The sequence below is a fragment of the Calidris pugnax genome, unplaced genomic scaffold (genome assembly GCF_001431845.1).
Source record: "Calidris pugnax isolate Ruff unplaced genomic scaffold, ASM143184v1 scaffold1, whole genome shotgun sequence".
In the NCBI taxonomy this organism is placed as follows: domain Eukaryota; kingdom Metazoa; phylum Chordata; class Aves; order Charadriiformes; family Scolopacidae; genus Calidris; species Calidris pugnax.
The window spans coordinates 2,844,752-2,859,590 of NW_015090800.1; the positions used below are offsets into that span (position 1 = coordinate 2,844,752).

Below are 14,839 nucleotides of genomic sequence, written 5' to 3' on the forward strand. Positions count from 1 at the left end.
CCCCAACCCCTCCCCACCCCCTTTTCTCTTCACAATCTCCGGATTTCTTCATGTATATTCATGCCTCGCTATTCACTAATGAGGTATTATTAGATACTAACAATGCCTGTTCTTCTATGGACGTTAGCACAGACCAGTGACACATGAAGAAAACTCTTCAGTCAAACCATTAAAAAAATATTGCACTTACTTTAACCTTAAGCCCAACCTGCACAGAAAAAAAACAAAAAACAAAAAAACAAAAAAATGAAAAAAATGAACCAAAAGTACCAAACAAAAACCCAAAATCTGGAGCGATCTGTTTTATGCACGTATAGTGTCTTTTCCTTCATGTTGTTTAGTTGAATTTGGTCCAGTATTTTAAAAAAATGTCCAGAAATGAAACAGTTCAAAAGACACCGCAGGCTCGTTAAGGCTTTGTCTCCCCAGTGCTTCGGAAAGTTAAAGTTTTCTTTCTTTCTGTCATTGTCCACGTACTGCAAAGCAGCGGTCTCTCCTGGCACAACAACTGGCCCTTCCAACCACCAAAAGAAAAAAAAAAGTCAGAAGCAAGGGAAGATGGGTGTGCTTCATGGTCTCACCTGGAACCGAACAAACAGAATGGTTTAGAAATTTAAAAAAAATAAATAAAAAGGAGTAAAAACAGTTCTTGGCAATTATTTTTACCAGCCCTCCATACAGGTTGGGACTGCAGCCCAGCAGGACGAGCAGCTGGGCTCTGGGACTCAGACTAGGTGATAAATTGCCTCAACTCTAGAAAAAGTCAGGCAAATGGGGGTTCATTTGATGGGCAGGGGGACGATGTTCACAGAAGCTAATAAAAGTGAGCGTGCAACCCCACAGGCACAGCAGAGATTGGTGGTGCTGGTGCCCACAGCCCACTCTCCACCTGCTATTTGGGACTCTGGTTTGTGTTGATGGTCTGCAGCTCCCTGCTTCAGCCAAATTGCAACGCGAAGGTTATGGCTGGGTTTTTACTGCCACCTAATGAAAGCTCATCAGCTTAAAGAGCACTGATGAGCATCCTCACAGCTTGTCCCCCCCAGCACAGCACCTGTCAGAGGCATCAGTTTTAGTCTGCAGCTGAGCTGCATTGGGGTCAGTGGAAAGGTGAGATGGTCCCTTCACTTATGCCAGTGGCACTACCAGTTTGAGACCCCCCTCCTGTCCCCTGGTTCTAGATTAATGAAAAAAATTCCCTGGTGTTCCAGGCCAGAGCTTTTTGGTTGCCATCTCACTCTCCAGCAGTGCTGGCAGAGCATCCTCAAGCCTCACTGGCCTTAGGAACCTGGCAGTTGGCAAGTGACTCGAGAATGACTGAAGATATTAAAGTCCTCCCCTCCTTTAAGCCCTTAAGAAGTCTTAGGGCAAGCGGCAGGGAATGTTTAGATGGCTCAGGCAGGGTGGCTTGAAGGATGAGTGAGCCAATATATTCTTAAAGTGCTATGGAAAATATAGCACATTGTTTACTGTGAGAAGCTGGAGGGATTTTCCCTGCGCGCCCCTCTCATCCAGAGGCCCAGAAAGCTCCAAACCCCCACCAAAGCAGCCACCTGTGATGCTGGTTGCCACCAAGCACCTGGGTTGTGAGGCTGTGGGCATGGCACACACGCCTGACTTACCACCTGTGACTCTGAACTAGGACTTGCTGACGTTCTCATATATGACATCGCTGATGCAGAACTGCTGCTTCTTCTTCTGCCACATCAGTTGCACACACTGGTGAATAAAAATGTATTGTTCCTGGAAGAAAAGACCAAGTGAGTGGGCATTTTTGCACCTCCGAAAGCACGACAAAAACCCAAACAGTGAAAAACAGTTTGATAGTTCACAGTAACAGCCTGCACAGCTTCTCTGTCTCTCCCTCCTCAGCCCCTCACAATGTACAGTCGGTGGGCAGCTCCCAAAATTATAGCCCACAATTGATACAGAGAGCAGCTGGGGAAGCACAAAATCCACCTGGGAAGTCCTGGCATCATAATCACTTATTAATAACCTGAATGATGATGGGAGAATAGGACAGGACAGGACAGAACAGAACAGAATAGAATAGTTCAGTTGGATCTGAGCTAAAGTGAGTCTACTTTATATTAACTGAAAATTAATTAATTCCCAGAAAGGTACCTGAATGCCTTATATGCGACAAATTGCATCCATACCACATATGCACCTGAAATATTTTAATGAACTTCATGTTCCTTAGCGCTTGACTACTTTACCAATATAAAGCTGGGACCTGATTTTGTTCCCAAAGCAGTTAATTTTTCGGGGAGTTATCAACCTCTGTGCAAATAATTCAGGTCAATCACGTGCACCATGACATTTGTGGGTGGGTTTTTGTGCAACAAGACTGTGGTTCTTTGGGTTTGGTTATGGGCTGGCTTTTCTAAGCAGTACCGTCATACAGATCAAACACTGTAATTCAATTTGGAATAACCTTAATTGATGACTTGAAGATTTCAAAGAGACAGAAGGCAAACCCTGATGAATCCTTACACTAAGTTTTATTTGCACAAGGCCCAGGGAGCAAGTGGATCTCAAGCAAAACCAACTGTCCCAAAATCTGTGTCTGCATTTCAGCCCGTCCCCAGTGGCCTGCTGATGCCAGGAGATATCGATATGAGTTTGAAGCACATTTCAGACCAGAGAAATGCCTAGATTTCCTCACACCCACTAATTTGGAGGGACTGGTTTCAATTCAGGGTATTCCCCAAACTAACCCCCTTTTTTTGGGCCTGTACTGTTTGTACCCTGCCAATTTTGCAGTGCATAAGGCATCGTGAAGGCAGGTGAGCTGTGTGGTGTTTCAGGTTTTGTAAGGAAAGCCTTTGGTGGCCTCTGCACCTGAGTGCCAGTGCCACCCAGTGACCTCTGCGCCCAGACCTGGCCACTGCCCAGGGCAGCAGGAGCTCAGCGATGGCCAAAGCCCAACCTCTGACATCAGTCCCAGGCAGCTAATGAGTTTGTACATGAAAATTAAAAATAAAAACCAAAATCACATGCCCTCTGGAGGGATAACGCAGTTGCATCTGAAATCAACCATCATTTTCTTTTTACAGAAGGATCTACCTTTGGATTGAGACAGTGAATTGTGATGAAAAGTGCTAGTTTGATAGGAATGATCCAGAATAGTCTGAGAATAATGACCTTTTTTCATTTCTAGATGCTAGTTGTTGTCACTGCAGGTCTCCCTCTCCCTCTCCTCTCCCCTCCTCTCAAATTACTTGCCAAATTACTAGCCTGCAAACAGTGATGGTGACACTTCCAACCATACAGAGGTTGCCAGCTCATACTGTGTCTAACCAGTGAAGAGTACAACAGGCGTGAAATTTTTCCCTCATTACTAGAGGAACTGGGAAGGTTTCAGAAGCATAAAAAAGCCTTCTGCTTTCGAAAAAGACTTTGTGATTTTTTCCATTATATCTTCTGACAATGTGACTATTCTCCTGACATTTGCCTCAAGACCAGACAAAGAAATACCCAGTAGTTATTTGAGCAGGAAGAGGAGCAAGGAGGGTGCCTGGCAGATTCATAATCCTTTTGTCTGTTTTGCTTGTTACTTGTGTTACCTTTGTGTAACTGAGTTCCTCTGGTTGGCTAGATGGTACCCTCTTGAAGAAGCGTGAATGGCTGTCCAATACTGATATCATTTCATGAGCCATTAATCCCCTCAGCAAGCCTAATTCTTTTCAAAACGCTTTGAAAATGTCATGTGTTAATCTCTTCTAATGCATATTTTGCGTGTTAATGTCACAGAAGGTGAGAATAACTCATCCCCTCTAGAAGACATCAGTGAGATTGTAGATACACTATCAGACCCACTTGTGCAGCAGATCAATACCCTGACAATATTACAACAAAGACGAAAACTTAATTGTATGTATTTATAGCTATTTTGTCGAGTTTTCAGGAGGAACAGCAGTGGTTGGACATAAACACACTACAGAGAGGTAAGAAGTAGATCTGACAGTGTCAAAGTGAACGGATCTTACCTCTGTCTGCACCATGGACATTCTGTAGGACCTCATGTCAGACACCAGGCCCAATATATCGACGAACTCATGGTCACGGATGTGCTGTAAGAGCCGATCCAGGGCTATGAAGGTTCCCGTTCGTCCCACTCCAGCGCTGCAACACAGACAGAAATGCATCTCAGTTCAGCCTTATCTGATGGAGACATAGAGGAAAATCAGTGGTGCTGCAAAAAGCAGGTGTCCTGCAGCTGCGGTAATCAGATATAGCTAATCTGAGGTCAGACAGGCTGGTTAATCTATAGCATTTAATGCCATGCAGCTCTTCATCCATTGCTTAGGCAGAAAGCATGGAGTGGATGGCACTTCACAGAATCACAGAATTATCTAGGCTGGAAGAGACCCTCGGGATCATCAAGTCCAGCCATCCACCCTACTCTAAAGTTCTCCCCTACACCATATCCCCCAACACCACATCTAAACGGTTCTTAAACACAGCCAGGGATGGTGACTCAGCCACCTCCCTGGGCAGCCTATTCCAAGGCCCGACCACTCTCTGTGAATAATTGTTTCCTAATGTCCAGTCTAAACCTACCCTGGCGCCACTTGAACCCATTTCCCCTTGTCCTATCATCTGTAACTTGGGATAAGAGACCGACCCCCACCTCTCTACACCCTCCTTTCAGGGAGTTGTAGAGAGCGATAAGGTCTCCCCTCAGTCTCCTCTTCCCCAGACTGAACAACCCCAGCTCCCTCAGCCTCTCCTCATAAAACTTACTCTCCAGACCCTCACAAGCTTCGTTGCCCTTCTCTGGACCCACTCCTGTACCTCAATGTCTTTCTTGTCGTGGGGGGCCCAAAACTGGACACAGTACTCGAGGTGGGGCCTCACTAGTGCTGAGTACAGGGGAATGATCACCTCTCGGGCCCTACTCGCCACACTGTTCCTGATACAGGCCAGGATGCTGTTGGCTTTCTTGGCCACCTGGGCACACTGCTGGCTCATGTTCAGCCGACAGTCAACCAACACCCCCAGGTCCTTTTCTGCCAGGCAGCTCCAGCCACTCTGCCCCCAGCCTGTAGTGCTGCCTGGGGTTGTTGTGATCCAAGTGCAGGACCTGACACTTGGCCTTGTTAAACCTCATTCCGTTGGTCTCAGCCCATCAATCCAACCTGTCCAGATCTCTCTGCAAAGCCTCTCTACCCTCCAGCAGATCAACACTCCCACCCAACTTGGTGTCGTCTGCAAATTTGCTAGGGGGGCACCTTCTTGTCTGTCCTCCTCTTCGTGCTCTCACACACAGAACGTGTGTCACACACCCTCTTCCACCCTCAGCCATCTGCTCTTCCTACTTCCACTGCTTCCCTCAAAGATCTCATGGGGCATCTCTAACTATGGGGGGCTGTAGCCCAAACTGCAGGGACCCGCACGGCGGCGACTGCTGCAGAGAGGCAGCTGGGGATGAACCCACAGAGCTCTCCACGCTGCATCCTCAAAGGACAAGCCACCCAGAAGAGTCTATGCTCCAGGACTTCTGCCTTGGGAGCACGAGGCAGAAATAGTCAGCAACCACTCAGCTGACAGGTCTGCATCCCCCCCAAAGGGAGGCTTAGTGACTAGAAAAAAAGACACCCTGATTTAGAGATTCGTATGTGCACATGATCCTTTGCGTTGTGGTTTCACCTGTAAAGTTTAAGTCTGATCTCACTATGAGGGTGGCTTTAGAGGTTTTATAGTTTCATAGAGTGTCCCAACACCACAACTTCTACTAAAGATATAAGTGCATGTCTTAGGCAAAGTTATTTCTGCTGTCTTCTTGTATCTTTCAGGAAAGCCTTGAAAGTATTTGCAATAAAGTTTTAACAGTTCATCTCAACACAATTCATCGTAACTGTCACGTAAGAGGTTTGGGGGTTTTTAATTGTATTTAACAATAGTGTCAATATCTCAAATGAGATGAATACAACAGAACTTCTGATCTAGGTATTTGACAGATCCATTAATTGATAGGTTCACTTTATGCCTTCTTTAACATTTGAGAACAATTGCTGTGGGAGTTGATCAATACATTCTTCCCTCCCCTTCCATTAATTCCATAGCACTGCTACTTTTAATCTAATGTGGTCTAAGATGTACAGTATGCCCTAAAAATACTATCTGAAAAATCTCTGTCTCTGTTGCTACAAGCATCCTAATTAAAAAGAAAATACTTCAGTTGTTACCCAGCTCTCTGATACTTGCTTCTATTCCTTCCCAGAATAATTAAGTGGTATATAAGCGTCTTGATTTTGCAACACTACACATAAATCTCTTCTCTGGTTTACTAGCACATTTCTTGATATTAGGACTCCCAGAACAATATCCCTTATGACTTTCTCCATTAAGTTATGGGGATGGGTTGCACAATTTACTGCTTTTCACAAATGCTGTTGTTGTTGTGCATTCCAGCAGAACACTAAGTGCCTTATCTGGAAACTGGCAATGATATTGCTATAAAAGACTGTTTTCTGGGAAGGAGTTCTAGAAAGTGTGTGGTGGCAAGAGAGGGCCAACAGCCGAGCATCCCATCAGCAGCAGGAAAGACAGGGCTGAAGGGTGCTGACACGTTGTGCAGCAACACAACTGCTGCCTCTGGGGTGGGTGGTGTAGGGTTGGCTGAGGTTAATCCCATCAAGCCTTGACTTCTGTTAGGAGTGTGTCACCATAATGCACACGTATTCATCCACTGCAGCCCATCTATTTATGTATTTCTGAGAAATCTGTTCATGGTAGGAGCCACAAAGAGGTTTGAAATCAGTTGGGAGAGTTGCATCAGGCACCGATCTGGTATGATATCATCATTAACGTGGTAGCTGCCCCCAGAGAGGCCAAGTAAGTGAGCATCTTAAAAGGCCAGATGATGCACAAGAGAGAAATCTGATAGTATATAAAGCAACATTCCTCCCCCAAAAAAGGAAAAACCAGTATTACTGGTATGATGGGTACTGTTAACACAGAATAGTGCTCTTCATGTCACCTCCTGATTGTACTGAACACCCAGTGAGCAGAGGAGGAGGATCTGTGCAGGGGAGCAGCACGCTGTGGCAGGCTGCTGGTGGGACCACACCATCTGTATCGCCAAGGTGTGGAAACGACAGAGCAGGGGCAGGCTCTGGGCTGGTCTAAATCAGGGTTGCCTGCTGCCCCTCCTGAAGCCATTTGTTTATAACACCCAAAGAACCGACTCTACTCCAGAAAGCAGTGTCTTCATGTCTGTGGCTGCAGACTGAAATCCCAGCCCCCCTGCAGTCAACGAGGGGGGACTAACTCTTTGCCCTTAACACCAAAGAGAACATTCTCCAGCTCACAGGTGAGCAGAACCCCAAAATCACAAAATCACAGAATCTTAGTGGTTGGAAGGGACCTCTGAGATCATCAAGTCCAACCACAAAAAAAAAAACAAAAAACAAAAAACCAAAAAAAACCCACACACACCACACCACACCAAATGCCCACCAAAAACACTGCACCCACCAACTAAACCCCACACTCAACATCTCGCCATAAACCAATAACCTTGGGCACTAGAGCATGCCCTGAAGAGCCATGTCTATACGTTTCTTAAATACCTCCAGGGATGGTGACTCCACCACCTCCCTGGGCAGGCTGTTCCAGGGCCTGACCACTCTCTCAGGAAAGTAATTCTTTCTAATATCTAATCTAAATCTCCCTTGCCGCAACTTCAGACCATTTCCTCTGGTCTTGTCGTTCGTCCTTTGGGAGAAGAGGCCAACACCTGCCTCTCTACACCCTCCTTTCAGGGAGTTGTAGAGGGCAATGAGGTCTCCCCTCAGCCTCCTCTTCTCCAAACTAAACATGCCCAGTTCCCTCAGCATCTCCTCATAGGACTTGTTCTCCTTTCAAAGGTTTCCCAACCTATTTAACAAATCACACCCCTTAGTTAATATCCTCAAAACATTTACCTGCAGTGTATGATCATGGGGCCTTTACTCTTTGCTGATTTCTGCCTGACCATCTGTACAAACTGGAGGATGCTTTCGGCAGCGTTGGTTGTGGGGACACCATGGTCCGGCCAGGCAGTGTAGTTAAAATGCATCACGTCTTGCACCTCATCAGCCTGATGGGGAAAGCAGAACAGGAGCATGTTCACACCAGTTTTAACAGTGCAGTCACGCTCAGCCAGAGCTGAGGGAGTTTTTGTCATTTTGTGGTTGGCTTCCCCCCCCCCACCAAAATACAGCCTAAGAAAGTAAAAGCCAAAAAAAAAAAAAAAGGCAAAGAATGTACATGCTATTTGATTAAAAAGGGGAAGGGGTATCAGCCCATCATTATCAAAAAGCCATGGACTCTTGTTTCTCTGTTTGGGATTTTTTTTTTTGCTTTTTTTTTCCATGTGGTAGCTTGACTTGATTTTGCTTTTAAATCAAGGATCGTTGCATTTTTCAAGTTTAACCTTTCATCCTCTTTCTATTCCATTCCCTCTTCTTTTGTTGTTTTGCCACAGATAAACAACAACACTGTTGGCAAACGATCAAGACTGGACTCTTGAGACTTTTTCTTCTCAAGTTTCAAAGGAAAAAAGAACAACAAAAGGGAAGAAAAAAATCATTATGGGGCAATATAAATATTTAGAAGAATACCTATTATTATTTTAAAACGTACATAATGGTAAAAACTCTGGCGGCTTTAGGTGAAATGAGATCCTCAACACAATTAATTTAGTCTTTGAGACTTAAAGGAAATTAAAAAATGGGGATGGGGGTGGGGGATGTAATCACCAAAACCCACGGCAAGCAATGTTTTTAGTTTTGCCATTCTGGGTCAGGCTAAATAACCCTGCTGCAGTAACCTCTCCAGTCATGGGCAACAGCAGATCTTTAGGGAAAGGCTATTTAAAAAAAAGAGATCAGTGCAAAAGACCCTGAATTAGCTGCCCTGGGTTTGGTAAAGGACAGTTTCCCTGAATTGCAAACTGCAGCCTCCTCATTATTTTCCATGGATGCCAACAGCCCAACACATTGTGTTTGCTGCATTTTAACTCCTAGCCTGCACCCTGTGCACCCTTTGTGAGGCATGGCTGGGTAGGACTAAGGTCCTGGACCAGTGGTGACATGCCAGGGCCAACCTTTTTTCACGTTCCCTCCACGTCTCTAACCTTTCCTTCATGAGCTGGTGCCTGCAACGTGCTGGTGCAGAAAACAAAGCTGGAAAGGAACACTTGAAAATCTGAACAGCTTTAATTTGGAGACCCCACGCTCTCAAGCATGTTTCAATACTTTGTAGGAACATGTGAATATTGGAGAATTGCTCTTTTGAAAAATATTTTCAATTTCTATATTGGTATTTTCAAGTTTTGAATAGCACATAGCAAGAAGGTATGTCTGAGATAAAGAATAGATGACGTTTACACATTTGTTGTCACTAATTATTGGCACCACAGGAATGTCCAGAGCTCTGGTACTACTTTTGTTTCAGTCTTGCTGCTGAGAAATTCACAGACACAACAGGTTTAGGGGAAAGTTTTGCAATTTAACCATTTGCCTGTGTGGACTGAGGGTAAGGCCATCAGTGTCTCTCTTGGATGTTTTCCACTGAATGCCAGAAATGGTCAAAAGTTAAAGGAAAGGCTGGATCGAAATGACTCCCACCCTTTTAGCAGGGACATGCAAAACGTTTCACTTACATAACTAATTCGGAAATTCCTGTAAACCCAGTCTGTGTGCTCCTCCTCTGACAGCATCTCCACTGTGATGTCCCCATATGCAACAGGATCTTCTGTAAAAGGCCAGTAATGATCACATTTCACCTGAAAGGGAAATAAATATATACGTATTGCATTTACGTTTACATTACACATGCATATATAAAAAAGCACAATCAAAAGTATTCTGAAACTCAGTTTTAGAAATCTATACTGTACTATTTACTGCAACATATACAGGAATATATCCTGTAATGACTTTCAGCCTGATTGATCCTACTTGTGTAACTATGGACATAAGCTATACATTGGTTTTCTGAAGGGTAGCATTAGTATAGCAAAGAATGCAAATACAGTGTTTTTATGGATTATTAGTTTTCCTGACAGAATACGTCTAAAAGGAACAAAACATGGTGAACAAGAATACAAAAAAAAAATATACCAAAGATTTCTATTATAATGTCAAGAAAAATGTACAGCATAATACCTGTATTTTATTTGAACTTAAAAGCACAGAATCACAGAATGGTTGAGGATAGAAAGGATCTCTGGAGGTTATCTTGTCCAATCTCCCTGCCCAAGCAGGGCCACCTGGAGCAGCCTGCTCAGGACCATGCCCAAATTGCTTTTGAATATCTCCAGGCATGGAGACTCCACAACTTCTGGGCAACCTGTGCCAGTGCTCAATCACTGTCACAGTAAAAAATGTTTCCTGATGTTCAGGTGGAATTTAATGTGTTTTAATTTGTGCCCATTGTCTCTTGTCCTGTCACTGGGCAGCACCGAGGAGTCCCTTGTCTCCGTTGCCTCCCATCAGGTATTTATACACCGTGACCCCTGAGCCTTCTCCTTTGAAGGCTGAAGAGTCCCAGCTCCCAAAGACTCTCCTCATGTGGAAGATGCTCCAGTCCCTTAACCATCCTGAAATGCCTGCCATAAGTGAAGGAATTGCCATTCCAGTTCTGATAATGATGCTGCCTCATAATCAGAACACAGTGCAAACAAACTCACCCACTAGAAAATAAATACGTTTTCAGAGTAGTTCCTTTTATACTACGTACAAGATTTTGTTACATACCCTTCTTTTCTCATTACACTGAGTGAGCATAACAATGATTTGAGATTTTTGCTGGAGAACCATCTTCCAAAAATCATTCCTGGTTTCTGGCAGTGGTCCTTGGGTTGCAATGTATTCCTGGGGTGAATTATAACCCTAAGAAACAAAGAAACAGGTGCTGTTTACGAACATGATTAATGCTTTAGGACACATATTTGTCTCTGGCATATGTATTTTTTAGCTTGCTCAAGTTCATTTTGTACTTTTCTAAAGTGATGTCTAATATGAAGAAACTACTTTATGACTTTTTGCATTTATTTGGAGATCACAGCTTTCACCAATTTTTGATGCTCCCAAAGTGTAAGCAATCTAGAATGGAAGACAGAAGGCGAATCTGTTATACAAATCCTTTGCCCTGTGGAACAGGAAAAGGACCATTAAAAAAACAAGTAATGAGAATACTAAATCAAAGTTCCAGCTTCTTCCAGATTTCATAATCTAAAGGTTTCTTTAGTTACAGACATAAGAACAATTACAGATGCTTAGCCTGCTCTTCCCAAGCAGCGCCTGTGGTGATTTTCAATCACTGATGTAAATGGAAGGTAGCAATGAGCAGGATTATGTGCATGTGTTTATGTCACAAGGACTTAAATTAGTAAAATATTAATTAGAAGTCTGCTTAATATAATAGAGAACATGCTGAGTCAATACCCTTAACAGATTATCATTGCTATGCTATATTTTATTGAAGCTCAGACGCTTTATACCCATTTATTCCTTCTGCTATCTCTATCAACATGCTTTCAGTTGGAAAGAGTCCCCCCCCTTCTCCAAAACCAAAAGGCTGTTATGAAGACCATAATAAAAAAGATCCACAGAATGGCCATTTTGGAATCTGCTATAACCATATTTGCTGAGATTGTATCATCAAAACCACATTTCGAAAGCTATTTGATATTCTTCATAGAAGCAAAAGAGACATCCAACATACAGCATGATCCCATGCAAATTGGACAACTTCTGTGCCGCCACCACAGTATGTGGATTGTAAAAATATCCGTGATTTGGGAGCACTTTACACAAATAGCTTCCTCCAGACATGTCTAGAAGTCAGCTCAATCTGAGTTTTTGCACTACACAGAATTTGCTGTTTGTTTGTCAGCGTGGGCTACGTCTGACCTAAGTGTCAGGTCTCTATTATCCCAGAGACACCCATCACCACTAGTATTTGTGATTGGAGGGAGTTAACTCAGGGGAGAAGCAATCATCAGAAAAAGCCAAGCATGAAGATGACGTGCCTGTCCCAGTTTCTATGGTCAGCATTATGCTGTAAGTAGAACTAAAGCAGTGTAAACTCTAAAAAGCAGAACTGAGCAATCCGAAAAGGACGGCTACATGAAATCCTATTATCCATAATCCCATGTCATAGAAGTTTCCCGAGTTGTGAAAGACAGATTTAAACACTGGAACGTTTTTCCTTCTTGATTCACCCTGAGCTCAGGCGCCTGCAGCTTGAGTGTTTAGGTTTGTGCTCTTGACACACAGAAACTAAGTCCAGGCAACGTGCTCAGCCACAGTGACACAGAAGTGGTTTGGGCAACCCATCTGAGGGCTCCTCCCTTTTCCATAATGCTGACCCAGCTCTCTCCAGCACAGCCAGGGCCAGCTCTGCCTTCTGTTTGCGGAAAGGGTGCAGAAATACTCATCTGCCTAAGGTGCCCAAGTGAAAGGACTTTTTCTCAATGGATGCTGTGGCCTCCTGCCTCCTCTCCACGAGAAGCGACCCAGTGGACGTTGCTCTCCCCAACACAGCTTTCCCTGACCCCACAGCAAGGGGGGGGATAACAGAGGGGCAAACCTCTTTCAGCAATAAACCTCAGTGGCTGCACAAGCTCAGGTGAGAGAGGAAAAAGTTGATGAGGCTTTTAGCCCACCCCCAGGGTCAAACCTGTTTGAGGACAGCTCTGTCTATACCTTCATCAGCCTAAAACTCTGGGTGCTACTCCCTGGTAAATGGCTGCTTTATGTCAGGCAAAGGGAGCCCCAGAGACGAGGCAAAAAGCAGAAGCTCCCCTCCAGGCACCGTCTGGGCTGTGAGGGTTTTGCCCATCATGGAGTGGCTGGCTTAATCCTTTTTTCGTGTGCTGTAGAAACCTGGACAAGTTTCTCATTTCAAAGTTTACATTTTCCCTAGCTTTCTTATAAAACTGCTGGACCACCTAACATTTTCTTCCCATTTCTCTACCAGCCCAATCTAGGTTTCACACAGATTCACAGCCCACCCAGTTCTATCATGCCAAAATTTGCCAAAAATCTTTACCCCCCACCACTATTTGGTTTTGGGTTTGGTTTTTTTTTTTTTTTTTTTGGTGGCTGGTGAAAAGCACTGTTCCCTGCAGGCAAGATGCTGAAAGCTGAAGGAGATGCTAAGAACATGACTGAGCTTCCAGGAGATATTGTCCTATTTGCAGGTGATGTGCTCTGACTGCTGTGTGGGACATTGTTCTTTACACTGACAGAGTCTCTGTACTCACAGGAATGTAGTTGGCATTAATGTAGTCAGATCCCTCTTCTTCATTCATTGAAACTAACCGGACACGACTAAAATCATCTGCAAAAGGAAAAAAAAAAAATAAATCGCAGGAACAACGATTGAACTGCTCTTGAACGCAGCACTCATCTCCAGCAACACAAAATTAAAATCAATCCTATACAAAACTGAAAAAATCTTTGAAAAAAATCCCCAGAGGATGCTCATATTTACCAAGAGAGAGCAATACTTGCTTCAGTAAACGCTCCGTGGATGCAGCATCATTACTGTTCTGCAAAATACTCCCTCTCGCTGCCATCCCTTTGGCCTCCCTTAGTGTCATTAAAATTGTAAGAAGAACATAGTAACACTATTCAGTAGCAGAAACAACCTTGTGTTTCTCACCTCCAAACTCCAGTCTTGATAAACATCCCCAGAAAGCTATGTCTCTTCAAAGTGAACAAAAAACATCCACTGCCTGGTTCTCTCTAAGGGCAGGTTTTAAAAAAGGCTTTTATCAGTCAGAAAATCTGCCCTGATTCTCCAATTCTTTTATTAAAGCTCTTCTTTCCCTCCCAAGGGACTTTAGCAGGAGTGTGTATGTCTTGTACTTACATGGCAGGATGTTTGTGTAGCGATTTTTACAGCGATTCGTGGGGAGATCAGCAGCAAAATGGGGGATGTCAAGCCCAATCAGTTTTAGCTCCTGGGGTAATGGAAAGAAAAATGCCAAGGTCAAACTCACAAATGCTCAAAAAATAATTCTTTGTGAAGTGATTACCTGTGGCAGGTACCAGACTGAAAGCCTTTGTAAATCACTTTATAAACTGACAACAGGATTGCACTGAATCTCCTTATCTGATGCCTCTGAGTTTGGCTCCAAAGAGCCAGAGAGCAGTGATGTGGTCTCTCCTGCTGAGGCTGCCAGGGCTCTGCTGCCATCCAAAGCTGTGACTGCAGGCTGCCCCTCTCCACCTGCACTTAATTAGCCAAAATTGTGTCAAACCAGGAGGTTGATAAGTTATTTCTGTGGTGGTCAGCCACCCCACTTAAAGGGTTTTCTTCAAGTCCTCAAGTGGCTTTTAAACTTGATACTGGGGAATGCTCGGAAGATCTTTCTGGTCAGACAGTTGAGAACAAGCTTATGAATGTGTTGAGCAGTATAACCCATAAAAAAATGACTTAAGAACTGCACTAATCTAATATATGATGCATCAGAGGAGTTTTCACTGTCGGCCACCCAGAATGGTGGTAACACCCTGGCAGTCTTCCTCACTCCTGTTAAAACTCCTGTTTTAATCTCTGGGAGCGAGCTCTAGGATAAGAGATTTTTAGTTTTATACTACTAAACCAACTTTAAACTCTGGGTAATTAATAGAAGGCACTTGAACTGGTCTTAAAGATACCTCCTTGCTCTTAAAGAGATTTTTGATGGTACCTTCTCAAATGGTCTCCCTCAAATTAAGGGCATTAAATAAATAAAATAAAGACATTAAAACCCGGAATTCAATTCAGGCTGCCAGCATGTCCTAAACTTAAAGGAAGTGTGTTGTTCTGAGGATTATCTTAAATCAAATGT

At 43.9% G+C, this 14,839-nt stretch overlaps 1 protein-coding gene across 2 annotated transcripts in view; it reads right to left on the bottom strand.

Moving 5' to 3' along the window:
- Window positions 1–23: 23 nt before the first annotated feature.
- The window catches only part of PTPRO (protein tyrosine phosphatase, receptor type, O), a 68,795-nt gene continuing 53,979 nt past the window's right edge, over window positions 24–14,839 (bottom strand). Inside the window, exons 19-26 of one of the 2 annotated variants that reach the window (XM_014937362.1) lie at window positions 13,876–13,966; window positions 13,265–13,341; window positions 10,752–10,886; window positions 9,656–9,778; window positions 7,935–8,089; window positions 3,993–4,128; window positions 1,623–1,743; window positions 24–581 (exon numbers count right to left, since the gene is read on the bottom strand). In XM_014937362.1, the coding sequence (XP_014792848.1) occupies window positions 1,639–1,743; window positions 3,993–4,128; window positions 7,935–8,089; window positions 9,656–9,778; window positions 10,752–10,886; window positions 13,265–13,341; window positions 13,876–13,966 (822 nt within the window). In that variant the 3' untranslated portion in view covers window positions 24–581; window positions 1,623–1,638. Of the gene's footprint in view, window positions 582–1,613; window positions 1,744–3,992; window positions 4,129–7,934; window positions 8,090–9,655; window positions 9,779–10,751; window positions 10,887–13,264; window positions 13,342–13,875; window positions 13,967–14,839 lie in introns of both variants that reach the window. The other variant, XM_014937361.1, reaches the window with a different exon arrangement.